This window comes from Pelophylax lessonae (genome assembly GCF_965119305.1).
Source record: "Pelophylax lessonae genome assembly, chromosome: 2".
NCBI lineage: Eukaryota > Metazoa > Chordata > Amphibia > Anura > Ranidae > Pelophylax > Pelophylax lessonae.
The window spans coordinates 458,863,729-458,888,440 of NC_138769.1; the positions used below are offsets into that span (position 1 = coordinate 458,863,729).

Consider the following 24,712-nt stretch of genomic DNA (forward strand, 5'->3'; position numbering starts at 1 on the left):
ACACTTGCCTTTTCTTCAAAGTCGTTAAACAAACCTCCCTACTTAACCATATACCCTACTGATATAGTTCTGATACCTTTGTATTCCTGTGAAAAATTAATTTGCCTTCAGGTTGGGACCTGGTTGCTGTTGCATCTTGTTTGACTCATCCTGCTTAGCTATGCCTCTTGACAACTGATCTTTGTCTCTTTCTCTAACCTACCACCGGGAATCCTAAGCCTGAAAAAAGGTGCCCACTTGTCTAGCGAACAAACAAACAAAATCAAACCCTGATTTTTTGCAAAGTAGATGGAAAATTTATTGTTATCATATTTCCATGTTTCCATGTGGGATGGGAAATTTCATATTTAACAAGCACACTTTTTCTGGTTTCATTTTGGTTTGATCATGTATAACAGGTATACTTTCAAGGACAAAATGGATAGTGGACCTGCTGTGCTATATACATGTTGGAGAGGAAGTGAGCTCTTAAAAGGATTGAGGCACAGAGTCTATGTACAGGCCATCAGATCTTCACCAGAAGACTCCAAAGAAGTAATGGACTTAACTGGAAGATGCACCACTATCACTTGTAAACACAGAAGTCCGGCTTCTGTGTCTACAAATGACAGCTTGTCTCCTGAGTGGCTCTTACTGAGTGCAGAATTGAGACAAGTCAGATGCAATGTGGAGCCCGACATCCTCACTGGAAGATCTCCCTACGCAGAAGTTCTGATGTTATGCCTGCCTCCAAAGACCCCCAAAAAATGCCCAAAAAAAACGCCTGCTACAAAACCGGCAAGGTGTGAAAATAGCGGAGCCACTATCCTGTTCTATTGCAATTCTAATACAAACAAACTTTTTTTTCTGGTTCTGGACATGCTACAGAGCTGAAACTTCACAGGTACACTTTTTAGACCCCCCCCCCCCCCCCCCCATACACTAAATCCAAAGAAATCTCTTTTTTTTTTCAATATTTTTTTCAATAATTGGCTCTCTATCAAAAATGACAATTTTTAAGAACTTTTTTTGTGTGTGATTAATAGTCCCTGGGGAATGACCCAGAACCCTAGGTACTTTTTAGGGGCATTTATTGGGTTTTAGGGCTTCAAAATGGTGTTTTTTGATTACCGAAGTTCGGGTCCCATTGATTTCAATGGGGTTCTGAAATCCGGGCCGAACTTTCATGAAGTTCGGGTGTTCTGGTCGAACCAAACTTTTGAAAAGTTCGATCATCCCTAATGTCAAGTAAACATGAACATTTTTCACCTATGCTTGCACTTTCTGCATGTTTTTGCCACATGACAATCGCAGTGATCCCGGAATACAATTGCTAGTGATGCTGAAACACCTTCCTAGCTGCTCCTTAGCATAGGCAGACTGAAAATTTTTTCCAGCACTGGCACATTTCTCACAGCCAATGCCCAGATTTAAATCAGCTTTTGTAGTTTAAATATGACTGGTGATAATGAAAGCATAAAAGGATAAAGTAAAATAGCAGAGACTTCAGTAAATAATCCTTATTTCTGACTCTGTGAGGAGCTGTGCATACTCATTCAACAGTGGACTATGGAAAACAGTATATATAATTGTTATTTTGAATGTAATGTTCAACATTTTAAAATCTGCATTAACCCGCTATAAAAAAAAAAAAATAGAAAGGCAGAGGAGAAATCACAGCTGTAGGTGAGCTGAGAAGATCCCACAGGTGCTGGCCCAGCTCACCACAGCGACAGACAAGGAAACTTGGAATAGGTAGCCGCACACTGCAATGGGATACTAATAAAAACTTCTTTATTGTAATGTAGACAGATGCAGTCACAGGAATAAACGGAAGGTGTATTGTTTAAAAGCCATACAAAATGTTACAAAATATTGCACCACATGAAAAGAAAAAGAAAAATATCTACACAAAGTATGACAATAAACACCAGGCAAAGACATCAATGCATTAAAAGCTAATAATCAATACAGGGAGAAAGGAGAGGAAACAACCTAAAATGCTTTCATTCTGTGCAAAAAAAACATAAGGAGGAGGAATAAATAATAACAATGTACAACCTTACAAAGCTTCACCACAATATAGAGTGTAACAATAAATAAAAGGAGATTATCCTCTGTGCAGGAAGGAAGATGGACATAAGACCCATTGTCACTCATAAAAATGGGTGACATCCCACTCAAAGTTGAGTCCTTAGGGGATACGGGTCTGCAGCTGTAAGATCCGATAAACTTCCCTCCTGCACAGAGGACAAAAATCATCTCCTTCTCTTTTGAGAACAAACAAGTACTTTCTCCACTACTTGTACTGAGACAACTGACAAGTCCCCAGCATAATAGCTGTTGAAATGTCTTGCCACATTGGTAGAGCGGCGCTTCTCGATACTGTAAAGGTGTTCCTGAAAGCAGTCCCTAAGGAACCTGATCGTTCTTCCTACATTTTGCTTATGACACAGTCTGCAAGTGATTAAATAAATGACATAACGAGTATAACAATTGAAGAAGGAATTTATCCTGAATGATTTATCCCTACTTGGGGGATGTATGTGGTTCTCCCAAGAATGTAAGGGCAACAAGAGCAATTAGAGCTACCACAATGGTAATAAACCTTAAAATGTAATCAATTTGTAGACTGTGTCATCCTGGGGTAAAAAAAAAAAAAAAAAAAAAATGGAAGAAAGATAGTTGCCTAAAGAAGGAGCCCAGCATGGTACAATATTTACAAAATCTGCCAAAAGTTTACGCACAAATAGAATCACCAAACAAAATAGGCAAATATATTCTGATAATACCTTTAATCTGGCTGAGTTCTAAACTAAAGGGAGTGGAAAAGGTAAAAAGGGTAAAAAAAATTGTCCGTTCCATTCGCCAAACTAGACTCCTACTTTAGGCAACTATTCTTCTCCCAGTTTTTTTGACCCCATTTACATATAGTTAAATTTCAGGGGCAATTACCGTTTTAATAGCTCTAATTGCTCTTGTAGTCCTTACACCCATTACATTTTTAATGAATGTCCCTATTCAGGCACTTATAGGGTGTCAAAGCATTTTGACACGATTTTTACTGGGCTTGAAGCAATGCCTACGTCTTTGGACCTCAAAACTTATTCAAATCGGGCCAAAGTAGTGCAGGGACTACTTTGAAGTTGCTGCAACTTTAAGTTGCGCATATATGAATGGGTATCATTGGAAAACATAGCGAACGGCATGTCGTGCAACTCTGATGTCCAAAGTTGCATGACAAGTTGCACAAGTGTGAAAGGGGCCTTATACTTTCGGCCAGTCAAGGTTTTCCAAAATTCCAGAGTATAACTTAGGCTTATGCATAAGGCCAACTATGAACTGCTGTTAAATGTACCCATGCATGCTGCTGGTATTGCATGTCAGAGAGATTCAACCCAAGGTCCTCAACCCAAGGTGATCATATTCTAGACCTAGTACTGACAAATGGGGATCGACTGTCTGATAATGAGGTAGGAGAAAATTTAGGTTCTAGTGATCACCAATGTCTTTGGTTTGATATTAAAACAAGAACTGAAAAATCATATACAAAAATAAATTTTTTAGATTTCAAAAGGACTAATTTTGCTGAAATGGAGAAATTTCTAAAAAAAGAATGAAAAGGTTGGAGTAGAACCACAGGAGCAAGTAATCAGTGGACACTGTTAAAGTCCACCATCCTGGAGGAAACTAGAATATATGTCAGGCAAGTTAGTAAGAATAAACAAAAGAAAAAACAATATGGTTCACTAAAGAGGTACGTAGGATAGTAAAGGAGAAAAAACAGCATAACGAAGTTTCAAGGAAACAGGAGGTTAGCTGTAAGAGAAGAGTATAAAAATAGACAAAAGGAGGCTAAACACATTATCAGTGCTACCAAAGCACAGAAAGAGGAGGAAATTGCTAAATCTATTAGGAAAAGAGATAAAACCTTTTTTAGGTACATTAGTGATAGAAGGAAAAAATACAAAGGGATCACTAAAATGAAAACTGAGCACAATACTTATGTTGAGTTAGACCTGGATGTAGTAAACTATTTAAACACTTTCTTACTGAGCACTTATACTCCCTTTCTGCCCAGCCCAGTTTTCAGCTTTCATCGCTGTTGCACTTTGAATGACAATTGCGCAGTCATGTAACACTGTACCCAAGCAATATTTTTAATTTTTTTTCCCACACAAATAGAGCATTATTTTGGTGGTATTTAATCATCACTGGGTTTTTTATTTTTTGCTAAAGAAACAAAAAAAAATTGAAAATTAAAAAAACAAGCAAAAAAATAACAAAATCATAGTTTGTTATAAAATTTAGCAAACAGGTAATTTTTCTCCTTCACATAATAATGAGGCTGCACTGATAGGCACTGATGAGGCAGCACTGGTGGGCACTGATGTGGAGGCACTAATGACACTGCACTAGTACATGGCACTGATGGGCTCTGATAGGTGGCACTGGTGGGCACTGATAGGTGGCACTGATGGGCACTGATAGGCACTGGTAGGCAGCACTGAGAGGTGACACTGATAATAAAGCACTGATGGGCACTGATTGGCAGCACTGATGGGCACTGGTAGGTGGCACTGGTGAGCACTGATTGGCAGCACTGGTAGGCATTGATAGGTGGCATTGGTGAGCACTGATAGGTGGTACTAGTGGACACTGATAGGTGGCACTGGTTGGCACTGATCAGTAGGGATGATCGAACGGTTCGGGTCAACCATCGGTTCGGCCCGAACATTGGGTGTTCGAGGTTCGGCCGAATTTAGAACTTTTTGGGCAAAAAGTTCTAAATTCGGCCGAACCTCGAACACCCAATGTTATATATAAACACATACATATATTTATATACACACCTAGACATATATAGGTGTGATAGTAGCAGAAATATATTACTGTAAATGATTTCATTAGCGCAAGCATATATTTCTGCTACTATCACACCTATATATGAATATATGCTTACGCTAATGAAATCATTTACAGTAATATATTTCTGATACTATCACACCTACATATGAATCTATATATATAAATCTCTTTTTTTTTTTAATTTTTCAATAATTGGCTTTTTTATCAAAAATGACAATTTTTAAGAAACTTTTAAAAGGTGTACCTGTGAAGTTTCAGCTCTGTAGCATGTCCAGAACCAGAAAAAAAGATCATATAGGTGTTAAAGTTAAAGGAGGGTCCCGACCCACATCCCTGTTCTACTGAAAAATTATCTTTTTTTTCATGGTTCTGGACATGCTACAGAGCTGAAACTTCACATGCACACCTTTTAGTCCAAAGTAAAAATCAAAAAATCTCTTTTTTTTTAATTTTTTCAATAATTGGCTTTTTTATCAAAAATGACAATTTTTAAGAACTTTTTTGTGTGATTAATAGTTAATGGGGCATGACCCAGAACCCTAGGCACTTTTTAGGGGCATTTATTTGGTTTTAGGGCTTAAAAATGGTGTTTTTTGATTACCGAAGTTCGGGTCCCATTGATTTCAATGGGGTTCTGAAATCCGAACCGAACTTTTGAGAAATTCGGGTGTTCTGGTCGAACCAAACTTTTCAAAAGTTCGATCATCCTTACTGATCAGCAGAACTGGTAGGCACAGATTAAGAACAGAGCGCACACCGCCCTTATTTGAAGTTAATAGAAGCCATAAAAACAGGTACTCACAAACATGCACCATGGGAAAAAGCACTTTGTTGGAAAAGATGGGTGGACATTTAATATTCAACAGTTTATCTGCTGCGGCACACAATTTGTTGTATATGGTCTGCGGTGCCCATGTGGATTATTCTATGTGGGCAGAACGGTGAGGGCTATGAGAACCAGATTTGGTGAACATCGCCGGTTCATCGAACAAAAGAAAGACAAACATAGTGTTCCCCGCCACTTTTGCCAAGTACATGGGGGCAGCACTGAGGGGTTAGAGTTATTTGGTATTGAAGCCATCCCTATGACATTATCAGAAGGTGAAAGATTTTCGTGTCTATGTATGCTCGAAACGTATTGGATATTTACGCTTAACTCTATGTCCCCCGATGGCTTGAATGAGGAATTGGAGGTTGGCACCTTGATTTAAAACTTTGTTTTTATGTATGTACCAGTTTATATATTTTACATGTTGTCAGCATATATTTACATCTTCCTCATCTCTTATGGTCTTCATATATGTTGGCATGTGTGTTCCTTTATACCCACCCAGTATCAGTATATGGGAATATTTCGAGATACATATGCGCACATATATGGTGTTAATTTTGTTTTGTTAGTGTCATGTGTCATGTAGGTTTTTATATATATATATATATATATATATATAAAATTTAAGTTTTTTAAAGTTTTTATTGTATTATGAACTTATTCATTTTTATTAATTTTTATTAGATATGCACAATTCATGGATATATATGAATGTTTGGATATTATTGCCCCTGATTACAGGCTCTCTATTGTCATGTCCCTTTAAGAAATAGTGAGGGGAGGAGCCGCTATATTGTTATATAAATGAGGGCAAAGGATCTCTGGGGTGTTGAGACCTGAAGAAGGAGGCTACGCCTCCGAAACGTTGTCCCTAGCAACCCCATGCAAGTCATGCTCTGGGTCCTGATCGAGGAGTCTCCCTCTGCTTAACCGCATTGTCAGTTTCTCTGAGCGGCTACAGCATCCGGCTCTTGGAGAGTGTGCGGCGGTGGCTGGACCGTGCGTAGGCGCACCACATTGAGTCTCCTTGAGTAATCTGAGGCGGTTGGCTTAGCCGTACGATACTCACTGATCAGTGCAGGACGAACAGCTGAGCCGCCGAGGCTAGGAGGAGAGAGCCCTGCAAACATCATCGGGGGATATTTATTTCCATGCATGACTTCCTATCTGTTTGTGAGTACCTGTTTTTATGGCTTCTATTAACTTCAAATAGATGGTGTTACACTAGGGCGGTGTGCGCTCTGTTCCTTTATTTTTTGTACAGCTAATTTGCCTCATATCCCATGGAGGGTTAGGAGAGCTGCCACGCTTCATTCATGTGTTTCACCACAGGCAATATTACAAGATTCCCCAGCTTGAGAATCAATCTCCAGGATCTGTGCAGGGACTGGTAATGTGTGTTTTCTCTGTACAGATTAAGAACGATGTCCCCGTAACAGAAGACGGTTATCGGCTTTCTTCTATTCTCCTTATGCTGATCAAGAGGAGAAAAAAATCCGATAAGCGGCTTCTATTTACTTCCATGATCAGCTGTCACATGGTAAAGAGCTGCTGTGATCAGCCCAGTCTGAAAGGACTTGACAATCACAGAGCGTGCGCCTGCATGCCACAGGGGGAGCGTAAGCAGCACGATCACGGGGGGACATTTATAGACGTCCTCCCGGCAGGCACTGAAAGCCCACACTGTAGCCATCTATTAGCTAAAGCGCGAGTGGAAAGTGGTTAAACAATTACTTCTGTTCAGTCTTCTCAGAAACAAATTGTACTAGCAATAACAAGTTGGAGAATCATATTGGTTCTATTAATGATAGTTCATTTTTAGGATTTCTGGAGACAGAGGTAGCAGAGGAACTGGCTTGGTTAAAGCTTAATAATGGGCCCTATTCATCCAGGAGTTCTATGAGACCAGTTCTGGAGACCTCACTTACAAAAAGATATTGATCGGATAGAATGAGTCCAGAGATGGGTAACAAAAATGGTGAATGTTCTGGGGGATAAAACACATCGAGAGCAACTTCAGGAAAATAATATGTACAGTTTGGAGGAAATAAGGGAAAAGGGAGATATGACTGAAACCTTTAAATACATCAAGGGGGTGAATAAGGTTCAGGAGGCAGTTTTTTCAATATGAAACCAAAATCAAGAACACAGGGACATGACCTCAAACTAACCTGGAGGAAAGTTCAAAACTAATCTCAGAAAGTATTATTTTGCTGAAAGTGTAGTTGATGCTTTGAATAAACTTTCAGCAGAAGTAGTGAGACAGTCAACAGTAAATGGCTTTAAACATGCTTAGAACAAGCACAGATCTAGACTCAGATAAAAAAAAGTTAAAAAAAAACAGACTTGATGGACTATTCTGCCTTTTTTCTGCCATCTCTTTTCTATGTTTTTATGCAATTGTCCAGGCAGCAGCTTAAAGACAAAGTGCAGTGATGTGGAGTAACCATAGTAATTGTATTTATTTTTACACAGTTTAGAGCAGGTAGATTAATGAAAATTGGCTTATATTGGGTACAGCTTACTAACCTTTCTGTAAAAAAAGGTGCTTTGAGGTTTTAACGGATTGAGATGTACAGTATTTTTCCACATGTTCATAAACGAGTATTGTGCTGGAAAAATCTATTTTCATATCAGTCTATCAGTTCTTTGCGTTGGAAACTGGAATGCATGTAAATGAATGCTACCACTCTTATCTAATATATGCATTGCTAATACCTTGTTTTTTGTTCACTGACACATGAACTCATGCTGCCCTGACCTCATTCTGTCTTTTCATTTTTAAAACTGAACTGATTGCTCTCTGCCCCATTTCCCCTTGAACACTTCATAACCTGCTAGATGCTGCTGATTTTTGATCCTGAGACTCTCTGTTTATGATGTCTGTATCCCACTGCATTTCTAAACATTCCATACTGGTACATACTATCTCCACATTGAAGGTATCTGACTTTATTGATAAACAAACATCCAAAGCCTGCAAACTATATGTATTTTGTAGCATAAAAATAACTTTGCACAAGTAATAACAACTTTATACCTAAAGTAGATTTCTCAGATATGATTCTGCATAGATCAGCTGCTACAAAATGTGTAGCTTGCACAAGTGTGACTGTTCAATAAACAAGATAGAATTTTTAGTATACCACATAGAGCACAGTGTACATAAATAGCAGAGGGATTTTATCTCCTCAGGTATCCCCTGAGGACGTGCATGTACACAAAAAGTATAGGGTGGGGTCTTACGTGCTTTCATATTTCAGATCAGTTGTAATTTTAGTAAGTCCGAACGCTTCCTAATGTGTTTGCTTCCACTTGGATTTGTTTGCTGTGTTATGTATGGCCTTATTATCCATAAATACTGCACTAAATACCTTATCTCTGGGCTCTGTGTGGTGAGCGTTTTCTGCACAGGACCCCATTTTGGAGTGTGGTGACCTGAAGAGGGGATCTAAGAGAAGATTCCATGTGCTAGTAGGAATTGCTGTAATTTTATACAAATGTTTATTAGCTGTCAGGGAGTACATAAGGGTTGAGGATTACTGCACTTCTGGTGACAGAGTGGAGGCATTTTCACAGTGGGAATTACTATTATTGAGGATCTCAAGAGGATTCTCTTGCACAATTGTAGGGTTTTTTATAAACTTTTGGCTAACGGTAGAGCACCAGCACTTTATTACTGCTTTGTTTGCACGTTATATAGTTTTTGTATATTGCTGTATATAATATGCAATACAATTATCACTATTATTGAGGCTCTCAAGAGGATTCTCTTGCACAATTTTTTTTTTTTTTTTTAATGAACTTTTGGCAAACTGTAGAGCACCAGTACTTTCTTACTGCTTTGTTTTGCACTTTATATGGTTTTTGTATATTGCTGCATACAATATACAATACAATTATTTTCATTGTCATTTCATTTATACTATATCATATCCTGTTAAACATCTGCATTATGTTTCGTTTTATTTTGGTATAAGCTTGATGTGTCACTTTTTTGTGCGAGCCGCTTTCGCCTCAGATCACTCACTTGTATTTTTTCATTTGAGTGTTCAAATAAACTTACAACTAAGACTTAAGATCAGCCTTCACACTACAGGCAGGGTTTATTATGACAAAAAAGTAGTAGGATTTTACTGAATAGAGAATCTAAAGAAGTGGTGGAATTTCCAGAAAATAGCATCTAAAAAAGGTAAACTGAAAGTTTTAAATATTTTTTAAAGTGGTTGTAAAGGCTGAAGGTTTTTGACCTTCATGCATTCTATGCATAAAGGTAAAAAATCTTCAGTGTGCAGCTCCCCCCTCAGCCCCCTATAATACTTATTTTTTTTTTAATAAAATGTTTTCTTTTACAATCACTTTAAGTTATGCCAATTAGAACATATAACAAATATAAAGTAGGTGTTATTCTAATTAGGCTAAAAAAGTAAAAATATATATCTTACCAAACATATTAGATATATGCACATTCAATTCACATAATACATTTAACATTGTAGTGGAATTGGATGCCTCAATGATAACCACTTGTTCAAGCATCTCCATCTTATATTACAGATATTATACAGTATTTCAATGTAAAAGGGTGCTTGTCCAAAGTAGAATTGATATGCTATTTTAAGGTGTTGCTGATTTATTTGTCTTTAAATATTTTGCCGGTCTGTAGAAATCTTTGATCTATATTTTTGAATCAACCCCTTACACAACATGAGCTTGGTTCTACATATACATAGATGCCTCATCTTGTAAAGAAAATTAGAATTTTTGCAAGTGAAATACTGCAACCCTTAATAAGGATATCACATTTTTTTTGGATGTGTCACCAATTCAATCTTAATTGTAGCCATTCAATGCTGACAAGACATACGCAGAAAGATACCCTTCAGTGATGTACATAAGAATCTTTGAATTATGTTCCTCTTAACACTGGCATATGATCTAACCAGTATATCTCACAAGCTTTTACCTCTAAGCAGATAAAAGAGAACAGCCTAACAAGCATAGGACCAAAATATATCAAATTCTAATGTATAATGCTTACAAAATGGCATGCATAATTGTAATGAATGGGACATTGTCGTTTTGTCGTTAGCATTAGTCCACACAATTTGTTTACACCCACTTGGTTGGCTAGTTTATCATATCTTTGACTAACATAACCTCTGTCTATAAATAGAGATAAGCGAACCTAGGTTTGGACCAAATTTTTCCTGTCTGTAGGTTTAGCAAATGGACTTAATTTGTGTTCAACTGAGTCAAACTTCTAGTGGCAGCAGGAAGTGACTACATTTAGCAGTGATATGACAACTGCTGTCAAATGTTACAGCTTACCACAAAGCTGATTGTTAGGCAGCCGGGGGGGCATAATTGTATTATTTATATCTAGTATTAATTTTAAGGGGGAACCCCACAAAAAAGTAGGATCATGTCCATATTTGGTCGATGTTGTCATCTAGGTGATTCAACCTCTTAATTAACTTTAGCAGTGGGGACCAGGAGGTGTCATTTGGTGCAAGTAAAGCAACGAGATCAAATGCGTCCATCATTCCATTAGTTTTTTCTTCCAGTGGGTCAACAGACACTTTTCAGTATGACTAAGGGATCACTGCATCAATGGACAACATGATCGATAGCATAGGCACATCATTGGACTTTTTTTATTATCCACTTGTCGAATAGGGCAAATTCTTCCTTTTTTGAACACATGGTAAAATCCCATTTTTGCTAGAAATTAATTGAAATCCCCAAACAATTAAATCTTTTTTAGAGCAGAGACCCTGGAAGAATAAAATGGAGGGTAGTTGCAATTTTTTTATGTTGCACAATAAATGTATATTTTCAGGAAAAAATACACTAAAATTAATTTTAGTGCAAACAAACACATTATTATATCAAACTTTTTGGCAAAATATAAAAGATGGCTTTGCAACAAATGTATAGGTACCAAACCTGTCAAGCCTTAAAACTGCGTGTACCAGTAAAATGACAAAAAACTATGATACCCATAATTCCCCATAGATAATGCTAGAGTTAACCATGAATTTTGGACCCATAATTATTGCTCTCACTATTATTTTTGCAATTTTACCTTACCAGATTAGTACAAATAATGTACATACACATACATGCTTGGCATTTGTATTAGTGTGTGTACATGGATGATAGGGGTGCTTACATTTTTTTTTTATTAAGAATACTGTAAACTTTTTTCTTTATTTAACTTTATTGCTATCACACGGTGGCTAAAAAGCCACCTATCTAAAAGCATCAGCAGATGACAGATCAAGGGTCCATTAGACCCCAATGTCTCCCCTGAGCTCTACTGCAGCAAATCAAGAACATATTTTGTTTGATTATCTGCTGCCCTGGCTACAGCAGCCTGGGAATGACAGATGCAAACCCAGAAGTGATGTCATGCACGTCGCTTCTGGGTCCATTAGTTGCAGGGGGGATTGAGGAACATATTTTCCCTGATCACCTTCTCCTGTCAAGGGTAAAGCTCTAGAGCAGCCTGAATCACTTTTACCTGAAACTTATTCACTGGCTCTAAAAATCAATACCAAGTTCATGGCTTGGTAAACAAAGGGCTAGAAGACTTGTCAAAAGTGTTTTTTTTGCTTTTCACTTTTTTGTAAATGAGAAGGGGTATTATAAACTTATATTGGGGCAGTATCTGGAGTTCCTCTTATTGGTAAAGTAGGCTTCCAGATTTTGATACCCCTCCCCCCCCACCAACAGACCCCCAACAACTACTGGGCCAAAGTTAGAGGAAGAGGCCCTTGTGCTCAACAACATGGGGACTACATGCTTTGCCAGGGAGACAAGGCACCCCAACAACATACCCCTTCATGTTGAGAGCATATGGTCTAAAATTGTGGAGCATACTTGGCCTCCCTGAGCTATTAGGCTGCATGCCAAGGAAGAAGTGTGACATTTTAGGGGCAACTCCACTTTTTTTTTTTGTCCCTAGCTATGAGTTTATCACTCGTTTAGTTTGAATGTTACACAATTCATTATCATCTACACATTAAAAGAGATGTATGGGAATGTTTTTTTTTTTTTAAAATTTATACTTACCTAGGTGGATGCTGCATTTGTCCACTGGCACCTCCTCACTGAGACCTGAGCCATCAAACACCGCCGATCGCTCGGTTCTGACAGCTCCCCAAGCAGAGAGCCGCTGACTGTCACTGGAGCGCTAGGCTGTGGAGGGGCGGGGATTGGCCTTCTCAGGCTTTCTGCGGCTCACTGAGTGGCTGAGCCGGGTGTCAATCCAGGCACCTGGTGGATCCCGACTTCCATTGTCGTGATGACGCGGTACCTGGACTGACTTCTGTGACGTCAGCAGAGAGTGGACTTCAGCCCACTCTCTGCTGAAATTGGGTCACAGAAGTGCAGAACAAACTGCACTCCTGTGATCCATAAGAGATGTACAGCCAAACGAGCTTTGGCTGTACATCTCCTTTAATGGGTTCCATTAAAAAAAAAAAAATTAAATGAAAAAAATTGAATGTAGACAATGTTCCCCAATGTAAATCTATCATCAATCACATCAATCACATCATCCAGTGATGTAGATCCAGTGTCAATCATAATGACCTGCCACTATGATGACTGATAATGATGCCCTGTTGCTACAACAACCCACCACCCAAAGATCTTGCCCCACTGTGCAATCCCTCCTTGCCCCTGTAGGAGTATGAAATGGTTTGATTTTTTTTTTTTCATGTATGTATTTTTTCCTGTATGCTTTCAGGATATACAACATATTTATTGAATTAGCGGGTCTCATAATCTTTTAACAGTCTCCTATTCATCTCACCTGTTCCATGCTCCAGTGCCCAGTCTTCTCTCCAGATGAGATCATTGGCATGCAGCCATTCCATGGCCTCAGCAAAATTGTGGCCAGGGTCTGCCTTAAAGGACTAAGTACGTGTTGCTCAGTATTCTAGAAACATGTCTGCACGCTAACAAATGGGACTGCATTTGTGAATACCAGCCTAAAAATTGCCACCAGTGACTGCGTGTTTCCCTGTGTGTTCCAATTAGCAAATTACACGTGTGTGATTCTCTGTGTACGCCCATACTGTCACCAGCTTACCTATACCTGTGACTTCCCTGTGCATCCCAGCCAGTCTTTTTTTACCTCTTTGACTCCCTGTGTAGTCCAGGCAATGACCTACATTTTTGCTCCTGTGTGATTTGCTTGTGTTTCAGCCAGCACCCTGCTACCAGCACCTGTGGCATACTCTGAGCACTCGTGTCTACATCTAATCTCCCTATGTTTGCATGTCTACTGCAATCTCCAGAATTTCATTGCTACAAGAGACTTGAGACTTATTCCAATTACTTCTAGCGAGCCTTGGGGCAGCATGAGACTTATCCCTGTGTATCTGTACTCTGTCTCCAGTAGTTGATGCTCAGGTCAGAGGGCTGCAACCTGGGCGCAGTCAAACCCATTTCCAACCTCAGATCAGTTGGCTTATTAGATCTTGCACCTTGGCCCCCTCACCTACTGTCATGTACTTGAAATGAGACTGAAATGATGAGGTCGGCCTCTCTTGTATCTCCAGCCCAGGCCCCATTGAAAGTGAAATAGATTGCTCTGAGGGAGAGGAGGAACACAAGTGCCTGCAGATGTAGATTGAGGGGCTTGCAGCAGGCGATGCGGTTCTAAGGCAGCAGGAGAACCATCAGGTCAGGAACAGTAGCCATGCACAGTAGTTCAGCTGAGGTTAAGGAAGCACTCCCCTTGCACTGTAGGACCGGGATGAGTGACTGGTCAGAACTCTTTGCAGATTTGCAGGAATACTCAGAGGGGAGCAGAACTGGTACAAAAGACAGCCGGGAAGACACTTGAACAGGTTGGGAAGCCAGGATTAGAGACAGAAGCATGGTAACCGGATTACCCATTGTTATTAACAGGTGGTCAGTGAGGTACCAACTCAAGAGCAGAGCCAAAGTCAGGAATGAGCCGAGTCAGGAACTAGCAACAAGAAAAAAGCAGGATCTAAAATCAGGTCAGAAGTAAGCCGGGTCAGCAACCAATGGAACACACTGGAAGTACACAGGGAACAGCAGACGATCAGTCAGCACTCAGCATTAGAGCACAGGCAGAAGCATCTTTAATAGTCCATCTGGCGCCAGCATGCACTGTGAGCTGCATTCGTTATAGCCTTTTTGCAGAGATTCATGTGCGCATGCACATTTTTATTTGCCAAACATCTCAAAGGAATTCCCTGACACCTCCTTGACACCTCTCTGTTTCTCCTCTGTGGCTTTCCCCAAGGCCTGCCCCAACTGCTATAACCAAGTCCTGGTCAGCTAGTCTACCCTTAGTGGGATCAGATTTTCAATCCATGACAATATATACAGTTAGTATAAAGTTAGCCATTCAGAAATAGTGGTCAAATCTCACAAAACCTGTTCTTGATAAGTAATCTGAACACCTATGACAATGCAATGAAAAAAATATATCTAAGGGTATTGTGTCACATGTATGTAGTAATGGTTAACATAAAAATAGCACTATGACTTTTTAGGAGTGTCTCACGTAAACTTATAACAAGCAGTAAACTATTAGACTTCAAACACTGTACAGTCTGCCACTCCAAGAAATTTTACTTGTCCTTTGATCAATGGATGCAGTCTCTACAATCAGTTGATTTTTCTGGCAGAAGTCTGGCATGTTTTTTTTAAGGGGATTATGAATGTAGGCCATAACAGTAAGAACAAATGAGCTGATGTTGTTCAGTAGGTTTAAAAGTTAAATTCTTTTTTTCACCAAAAATTCACTGCATGTGAATCTTCCATGTGTTTTAAATGACAGTGCTTGATTTACGTCTACCAATGAATGTTTTGATGAAAGTCACATGGGCTGCTTTAACAATATGCCCTATATAATTCCTGGAAAACAAATTTGTGCCATTTTATATGTATAATTAACAACTTGCCGACTGCCGCACGACTATTTACTGCGGCGGTCAGCCACTTACAGGCAAAGCGACGTAGGGCTACGTCGCTAGCCTGTGAGGCTCTAGGGAGTGATTGCTTGCTGCCGGAGGTGCGCTCCCGCTCGGCCACGGACCCCCCCGCGCGTGTGCCCGGTGGACCCGATGTCCGCCGGGCACTCGCGATCGTCCGTTACACCGGGAGAAAGGCAGGTGGCTAATGTAAACAAAGCCGCCTGTCATTCTTCCCTGTGTAAGAATGGAGATCATACGGTTCTGCTATGTAGGACCGTTGATCTCTGTTCTTACACCAGTAGCCACAGCCAATCACAGTTAGAATCACGCCCCTAGGGACACACTTAACCCCTCCCTCTCAAAAAAAGTTAACCCCTTCACTGCCAGTGTCATTTTTACAGTAACAGTGCATATGTATAGCACTGATTACTGTAGTAATGTCACTGGTAACCCCAAAAGTGTAAAAAATATCAGTCAAGGGTCCGATCTGTCTGCCGCAATGTCGCAGTCCCGCAAAAAAAATCGCAGATCGCCACCATTACTCATAAAAAAAAACACAGGTGATCAAATACCACCAAAAGAAAGCTCTGTTTGTGGGAAAAATAGGACATCAAATTTGTTTAGGTACAGCGTCGCACGACCGCGCAATTGTCCATTAAAGTCACGCAGTGCCGAATCGCAAAATAGGCCCTGGTCAGGAAGGGGGTAAAATCTTCCGGGGCTTAAGTGGTTAAAAAGTTCAAAAGATAGATGACTCTCAACTTTTTTGCAACTATACGATAATGGGTCTCTGAAGCAAAATACATCTCAAGCCCATCACCCTCCAGCCACTACACTAAAGCCAATTCCATTACTTGAATCTCTGCCGTAGTAAAAAAGTGCCAACAATGCAGTGTACTAATTTATTTAGAAGAAATTCAGCAGTGTATATACTAAAAATAGTTTCATATCACCTGTCATTTTTCATCAAAAAGTGTATCTGCAATCAGCTAGTACTGGGCATGATAAAATGTATGCTCTGTTAAGGCTATATTTCATAGAGGTTTCATTGCATTCCCTTAAAATCTATTTTTTCAGAGCTGCTCAATAAAGAGCAATACTATTTAAAATGAAGTATTGAGATTTGTTTAAAGATGATTTCCAAATTGGTATTGTAAGCAGTCACTAAATGGGTAGAGCGTGTTCACTTTGCAATGAACATCCAATTATGTCCAAGTAAAAGAAAAAAACAGGATTTTTGCTTTCACGTGATATGATGTTTGGAGTTGGCCAGCATCACATGATTGTTTAACCCCCTCTTGCCAGTGAGATCCAGGTCTTTACGGGGATCTTAATGCCAGAGGCCAGTAGGCAGGCTCACGAGCACTGTGATCACTGTAATTGGCTGTTCACAGCTTAGTCACTGCCCTCAGTCACTTTAGAGGAGGCCAAATGAGCACAAAACTTTAGCGATGGATGTACACATATATGTGGCAGTGTAAAAGCTCACTTCCATGCTGCCACATGTATGTGTACAGCAGGCGGAAAGGGGTTAAGCTGAAAAAGTGAAAATTCCTTTGCAATTTGCAACCACTCCATTTGCAATGTAAACATGATCTCTTCCTTTAGTAAATCAACTGTGCAGAAACAAGTCAATCCAATGCTGGTGTTTTTTCTGGTTTATAAATGTGTTTTGAAAGTACACTTTTCATGAGAGAAGTACAGGATTGGGGTTGCCATTGCTGGCCTCCTTCTGAATTTGCTAGTTGTCTGTTGGTGCTGTGTGCAGTGTGAACATATATAATTCACATAACTGTGACAGGTATGTTATAAATTAATGTCAAAAAAGGGTTGGATTTTATTTTCTCCACACTTGTTCCAGATCATTGTCTCAGACAATATTAAAGTCAATACAACATCAGGTCAACAACAGTTGCCTACGTGTATGTTATTTTCACATAACAAGTCCCATCACCCCATTTAGTATGCCCACAAATACTACTCAGGTGCAGTGCATGCCAGCTTTCCCTAGATGACTCTCCCCTAATCATCTAAAAAAACATGATGATAAACCTAAGCACTGCAGCACACATATCCTACTGAAAAAAACAGTTGTAAATACAGGTCAATAGAGGGCAGGTCCACACTAGGGGGCATACAACATAGGAGGGTAGAAGGGAAACTTATGTAGGATTTTCTTGCAGAAACATGACCATACCATAAATACATTGATTACTTAATTTTCAACTCTGGGGTCACTCTATCATGGTATGCATTTCTGAAATATCAAGAGCCGGGATTTCCGGATGGATTACCATACAACCAAGATGATCCACAATAAACTCAGTGAGGAGGGGAAAAAAAAGAGGGACTTATAGTGTAGTATTTAAAAGTTAATGCTTTTAACAAAGGTTAAAACTACTTACAACAAAGCAGGAGTAGGTTCGCATAATACATTCAAACATGTGTAACATCCCGGCCGGCATGATGACTTCACTGCTGTAGCTCCTCCTGACGTATTGAACTCAAAAGAATGTCATCAAGGGGTAAAGGAGTATATCCATCCATCCCAGGGGGATACTGGGATAAGGTGCAGTCAGACCTCCATCTTGGGGTCATATTAGCTGATAATCGGTTTGTTAGTGGGGTCTGGTTGTGAAGATTTCCTTTATTTACATTGGAGCATCGGATCCTGATAACACTCAAATGTTTATATGAACTTTTTTTGCACAAGAGCACTTTCTTCTTTTTCTGATGGCCTTTTCGGATTATTTATTCATTTTTTCTCTACTGATTTTTCAATTACTCTTTCATTTGCACGTATGGTCCTTGATTTATTTTAGATCTATATGTATTTTCTCACTTGATTGGATGAATGTCATTATGACCTTAAGCATTTTATATTGATAGTGCAACACAATTTTACTTTCATTGGTTTGTGTATTGTTTATGTGGATGTGCCATGAGTGCAGTTATCACTGAGATATCATATTTATTTACATGTTCATTTAATTTGAATGGTGACACTTTCGTGCAACTTATTTTTGGTTTATTACTATCTTTTAAATATGTTTATTTGTCTTATCAGGTGATTACATCGTCATGACAGTATACTTTGATTTAAGCAGAAGAATGGGATACTTCACTATTCAAACATATATTCCTTGCATACTAACAGTTGTGCTTTCCTGGGTATCATTCTGGATAAAAAAAGATGCCACACCAGCAAGAACAGCATTAGGTAAGATATTTTTATTTATTATTTGAATCCTTAGGGCTCACATGCTGAACAAGAGTCTTAAAGAAGAATTCTACCTTTGTGTTGTCTGCCAGTGGAAAGTCTTCTCATTGAAGTAATGGATCTTTAGCATGGTTACCCCACTGAGTAGCAATAAGGTTTTTCGAAACTGGAAACTTTACAGTAACTCTATAAAATGCATTTTAATTAAAAAAAAGTGTGCAGCTATTTCAATGGTTTTAACCTTATCAGGTTGTATTGCTACAAAAATGGAAATCAAAGTGCCACAGCACTGCTAAGTGGTTCAGATACAACTTTATTCCAAAATCAGGGGGACAGGGAAAATAAACAACCAAAGCATTTTGATGGTAAAGTTGTATCTGGACCTCTTCGTAGTGATGTGGCTTGTGGAATTACACTACAAGCCAAGGAGACTGTGGAGATCAATAAGATAGCAATACATAGAGATAACCAGTGTCCAGTGCTATTTTCCCCCTTTCCTCAAATATTTGAAAGTTTTTGTTTTCTGTGCGTGTTCCTTTTAGATAGATGCAGTCTGTCTATTATCCCAGTGATCATTGTCAATGGGACTGAAAAATGGGGGAAAGTCTAAAATGTTGCCGCCAGAACAGGGATAGAGAGGCAATCTTCCAATCGGGCACTTATTCTGGTGACAGCTGTCTAAGGGGATTTCCATTACTTTGGAGAGATTTTCTTTCACTTCCTGTTGTGTCTGCAGGACAGAAAGTAAATGTATGTCTATTAATCAGAAAAAGGCAGGCCCCCATTGTTGACATGTTTGTTCTCAGATTTGGCAGATGAGCACTGGTATGTTTTAGGACTCTCCCTGGCAAGAACAAATTTAAGCAGTATTAAACTCAAAAACAAAATTGCAATATTTTGCAGCTATCCATACTCAAATGTGAAGTTGCAGCATTCATTTTCTTTTTTACTTTATTTTCACCTGGTAATTTGTCCAGTTACACGTTAATATCTTAATGCAGCTATGTCCAAACTGTGGCCCTCCAGTTGTTCAGGAACTACAATTCCCATCATGCCTAGTTATGTCTGTGAATGTCAGAGATTTACAATGCCTCATGGGAATTGTAGTTCCTGAACAACTGGAGGGCTGTAGTTTGGACACAACTGTCTTAGGGTGTCTCCACTGCACTGGAGGAACAATGGAGCCACCTTTTGGCAGCAGCATTGTCAGTCTGGGGAGCGGATAGTGTTAGACCAGCAGATTTAGAAGCACTTGGCTAACAAATTAAATCCAAATCCCAGCTAACACTTACAGCAGGTTTTTCCTCTTAGAATAAATGTATTACATAAACAAATAAAAGTTGACCAATGTAGGTGTTAAATGGTTTGTCTCCAATTGCCAGCTTTGCTGGGGAGCTTGGTCTGTTAAAGGAAGATGAAAAATAGCAGACTTACTGGCTGGATCAACAGGCGAAAAAACAGGAAAAAATCTTTAAAAATAGAAAACAAATTAAGCCTCTACATCTAAGAATTAGTAAGCTGCAATATATTCCATTCTTCTTTTTGGATTTAATACCACTTTAAATACAACTGCAACAAATGCAACTCCCCTAAAGTTAAAAATGAAGCGTGCCACACACTGAACCACTGGTCTGATATTTAACCCTCCTCTATGGTAATACCTAGTACTGATAGGCTAAACAAGTTTTTAACACATAGCAACTCTAGTAACTTCTGTGTGCAGCAGCACCCCTCAGCCTCCCTAATACTTACCTTAGCCACATCTCAATCCAGCGATGTTACATGAGAGACTAAGCTTTCTGGGAATCTCCCTCCTGATTGGCAGCCGCTGCTGTATATCAAAATCAGTGAGACAATGAGGAGAGAGAGGGGGGCGTTGGCAAGCTATGACTCCATCTCTGAATGGACACACAAAGCAGTGACTCAGGTGCCCTGATAGCAAGCTGCTTACAGTGGGGACACTTGGCAGGAGGGAGGGGCCAAGAGTGCCAGCGAGGGACCGGAGAAGAGGAAGATCTGGGCTGCAAAGCCACTGCACAATGCAGATAAGTAAAACATGTTTGTTATTTTAAAACAAAAAGGAGACTTTAGTATCACTTCAGCCTGTTTTATAACACTTAACCTTCCCTCTTCCAACTCTAACACTTAACCACTGAAATGAGCACATAAAAATTAAAGTGGAACTGTAGTCAGATAATTACATTCTAACAGATTAGTCTGCACTGTCTCCTTTGTCTATAGCTAAAAAAAAAAAAAAATCTATCATGTTTAATTTTCAGTGGTTATATTACTTTTCTTGCCCTGTCGAACTGCAGTTCTGTAATTATGGCACTTACACACACGTACACACACACACGGCTTTGAAATAATATTGAGACAGAGACTGCTTCCTCTGAAGGTCATAGGAGGGATGGAGAACAGAAACACAAAAGAGGTGACAGGCACACATTGTTGCCTTGGAAAAGTAGGAGCAAGAGTTAAAAAAAACAACAGACACTATTTTATCATGCTACTTCTCTATTATTTTTCCTCATGTGTAGTGTCTTATCTGATATAAATGAATCCGTGTTTGAGAATTGCTTAAAAAAAGGCTCTTCTTGAGCCAGTGTACCCTTTCCCCATGAGCTGTGAACTACTTTAGGTCCTGCCTTGTATGCACCCCCCTCCTACTGGAGCGTTCACCACTTCTGCATATCCCTTGCATATGACCCAGGCATGCCCTGGACAGTCCCAAGTAATAAGTATTGGGAGCAATAAATTGAGACAATCAACAGAACACTTTACATTAACAAGTGTTTAATAATAGAGTGAGGCAAAAATACCTGGGTTTAGTTTGCTCTGAACTGTGCTGAAATTCTAAACATGAAACCAAAGAAAACTGAATCTTTAAAATCAGTTCTGGCTATTTTCAAGGTTAATAGGCGGGAAATGATTAAATAAAGGACATGAGGAGCTGGGTACTGCCCTGGGAAATATGAACCAGTGCATTAAAAAAGAAAACAAAATACTGTTTGGCAAGGAGAGAGTGATTTTAACTATTTCAATGCCAAATTGTTGTTTTTTTTCTTTTTGTTTTTTTTTTTTTACATTTTTTGCACACATTGAAAATATAATTTTAGGCCTGACAATTGACCCTCCAAATATTATATATTTTGTGAAACCAGAGATGCTGAAATATAAAATAGTGATTGTTCTAATTTTTTTATGCCACATGACATTTGCACAACAGTTTTTCAAGGTCACATTTACCGTAACAAATACACTCAAGTTCATTTTTGGCACACAAACACAGTGGGGGAAATTTACTAAAACTGGAGCACTCAGAATCTGGTGCAGCTGTGCATGGTAACCTCTAACTTCAGCCTGTTTAATTAAGCGTTGACAATGAAAACTGGAAGCTGTACCAAGTACATCATAAATGGATACCCAGCATATGAAGCTTATAAATTCTGCGTGCCTTATAAATGATAATGAACTTTGGTTCCCTATATATGTTTTTATAGTTGACAGTTTAAAATGCCCTACAGGTCCTCAATTTAGAGTTATCTATGAATAATGACCGTCAAATTAATTCTCTCACTCCGATGTGTGCAGCTGCGCAATATATAACGTGTAGTGGAAGTAATGTTTTAGAACGTAGGCACCCCTTACAGGTGTATTTACATTCATATGCATGTGCATGGGGGCAGGCAGGCTCTACAAATATTTGGGGGGGTGTAGGTGATTGGGCCTAACTTTTTTGACACTTTTTTTTTCACTAAAACTTTATTTATATTACACATGGGACAAAAAGCCCCCTGTGTGATATAATGTCTTTGTGACAGATTCTCTTTAATGAGACATCACTTTCCGTGTGTGTGTTTGCTTTTTCTTAATTTTGTTCTTGTAAATATTATCTGGTTAATTTTTTAGTGCTTTAATTTTTTAGAAAATCCTGGTGATCCTACAAACTCTTCTTTTGTCCTTTTTCATTCTGACCACACCAAGATTGTAGTCAGTTTGTGTGAGTTCTTTTTTTAGATCTCTTTGCTCTGTTGATGGCTGCAAAATTGATACTTTGACTCATCGCTGACACAGTTTTTGCCAACATTTTCCCTCATCAAACATGGCACTTGCATTCCCTGCAGTCAGTCAATGATGCAGCCAATCAGAGTATAAAAGCCCCACTGTGTTCATGGCTGCAAAACTCATACATCATGTTTGATTAGGGTTAGGACCTGTTCATGCTTTTCTTGTATTTTGTTTTTTGTTTTGCATGCTGAGTTTTTAGCACGATTTAAATGTATTGCATTAAAATGTAATACATAACTAGCATCCTTTCACACAGACTTTCCACTCGGCAGATTCCGTTTTGCTCAGCTGGGATCGATCCGCTGATCCCCGCTGAGCAGACAGATGACAGCTCCATCTCTGCTCCCTGTGCTGAGACAGACCTGCCAGATCCCCGCTCTCCTCTATGGGAGATCGGATAAAAATGAACCTTCTTTCCGTTTTCATCCGATCCTATCCAGACGGATGGAAAATAGGGTTTACATCCATCTTGATTTCATGGACAGGATCAGATTGGATAGCAGTAGGTGTCAGCGGACATGTCACCGCTGACATCCGCCGCTCCATAGAGGTGCATGCAGCATCCGATCAGGTTCGCCTGAAAAACTGACAGACAAACCTGATCGGAAAGCCCATGTGTTTTATAAGCATTATGCATGTGTTTTCATCCCTGTTCACTTGAAAAAGAAATTGACACGTGACTCAGAAAGTGCACTAAAAACGCACCGTGGTGTGTCTTTTTTTTTTTTTTTGGCTTTTCCATTGACTTTAATGGAAGGTGTGTTTTTAGTGTGTTTTTAAAACAGGGTACACAGGGTATACAGGGTATCCAGCACACTTCAAAAAATGCAGCTTAGAGATCGAGACAGATAGATTTTAAAGGAGAATATTTTTCATGCACTTGTAAGACTTGAAAGGTGCGTTTTAGTGCTGCAAAAGTGCACCAATGTGAACAGGGCCTTATAGTGGAAGACAATAGCTGATGCTGTAGAAAGTTGCATACAGTAAAGTTCAGAGATACATATGCAAGAAATGGACAGCAATTACAATATTTAAACATTATGCCCGCCTTCCCTGCAGTCAATGCCAATCAGAATATATTGTAAACAGGCATGCCCCTTACTATGAGGATGAGGGGTGTGAATAAGGTTGTGTGATCATGTGAAACCTATTAAAAAGGTAAATACCCTTTATTTTTATTTTTTTAAGTAAATTCAAATACATTCGTAACATTCTATGGGCTGAATTAAAATGGTCTTTTGTGGCAGTGTGTTCACAAATACATTAACCTTTCCTCCAACACTTAATCCTTAACATTCCCTTTAACACCTAACATGCAAACCCTTCCCCTCAAAGTAGTTCTAAAGGTTCTTAATGCATTCTATGCAGCAGCCCCTCCCCCCCAGCCCCCTAATACTTACCTGAGCCCCATCGCGATCCAGCAATGTGTATGAGAGTTTAGAGTCTCCAGGGACTCTCCCTCCTCATTGGCTGAGACAGCAGTGCCTCCTGCTGCTGTCAATCACAGTCAGATAGCCAATGAGAAGAGAGAAGGGGCAGGGCCGAGCCATGGATCCGTGTCTGAATGGAGAAGTGAGCCTGCTCAGGTGCCCCTATAGCAAGCTTATTGCTCTGGGGGCACTTAGCAGGAGGGTAGAGCCAGGAGCATCAGTGGGGGACCCAAGAAGAGGAGGTATTTACTTACAAGCAGAAGCCAATCTGCAGGTGCCAGGCACTGCATGTCCGTCGGCACCCGCTGATCGTCAGGCAGAGACACAGAATGAAGATCTGCCTATG

At 39.5% G+C, this 24,712-nt stretch overlaps 1 protein-coding gene across 1 annotated transcript in view; it reads left to right on the plus strand.

The window, feature by feature from the left end:
- GABRG3 (gamma-aminobutyric acid type A receptor subunit gamma3) overlaps positions 1 to 24,712 on the plus strand; it is a 1,042,113-nt gene that overhangs the window by 974,205 nt on the left and 43,196 nt on the right. Inside the window, exon 7 of the mRNA XM_082244515.1 lies at positions 18,713 to 18,865. Coding sequence (XP_082100641.1) covers positions 18,713 to 18,865 — 153 coding nt within the window. The remainder of the gene's footprint in view (positions 1 to 18,712; positions 18,866 to 24,712) is intronic.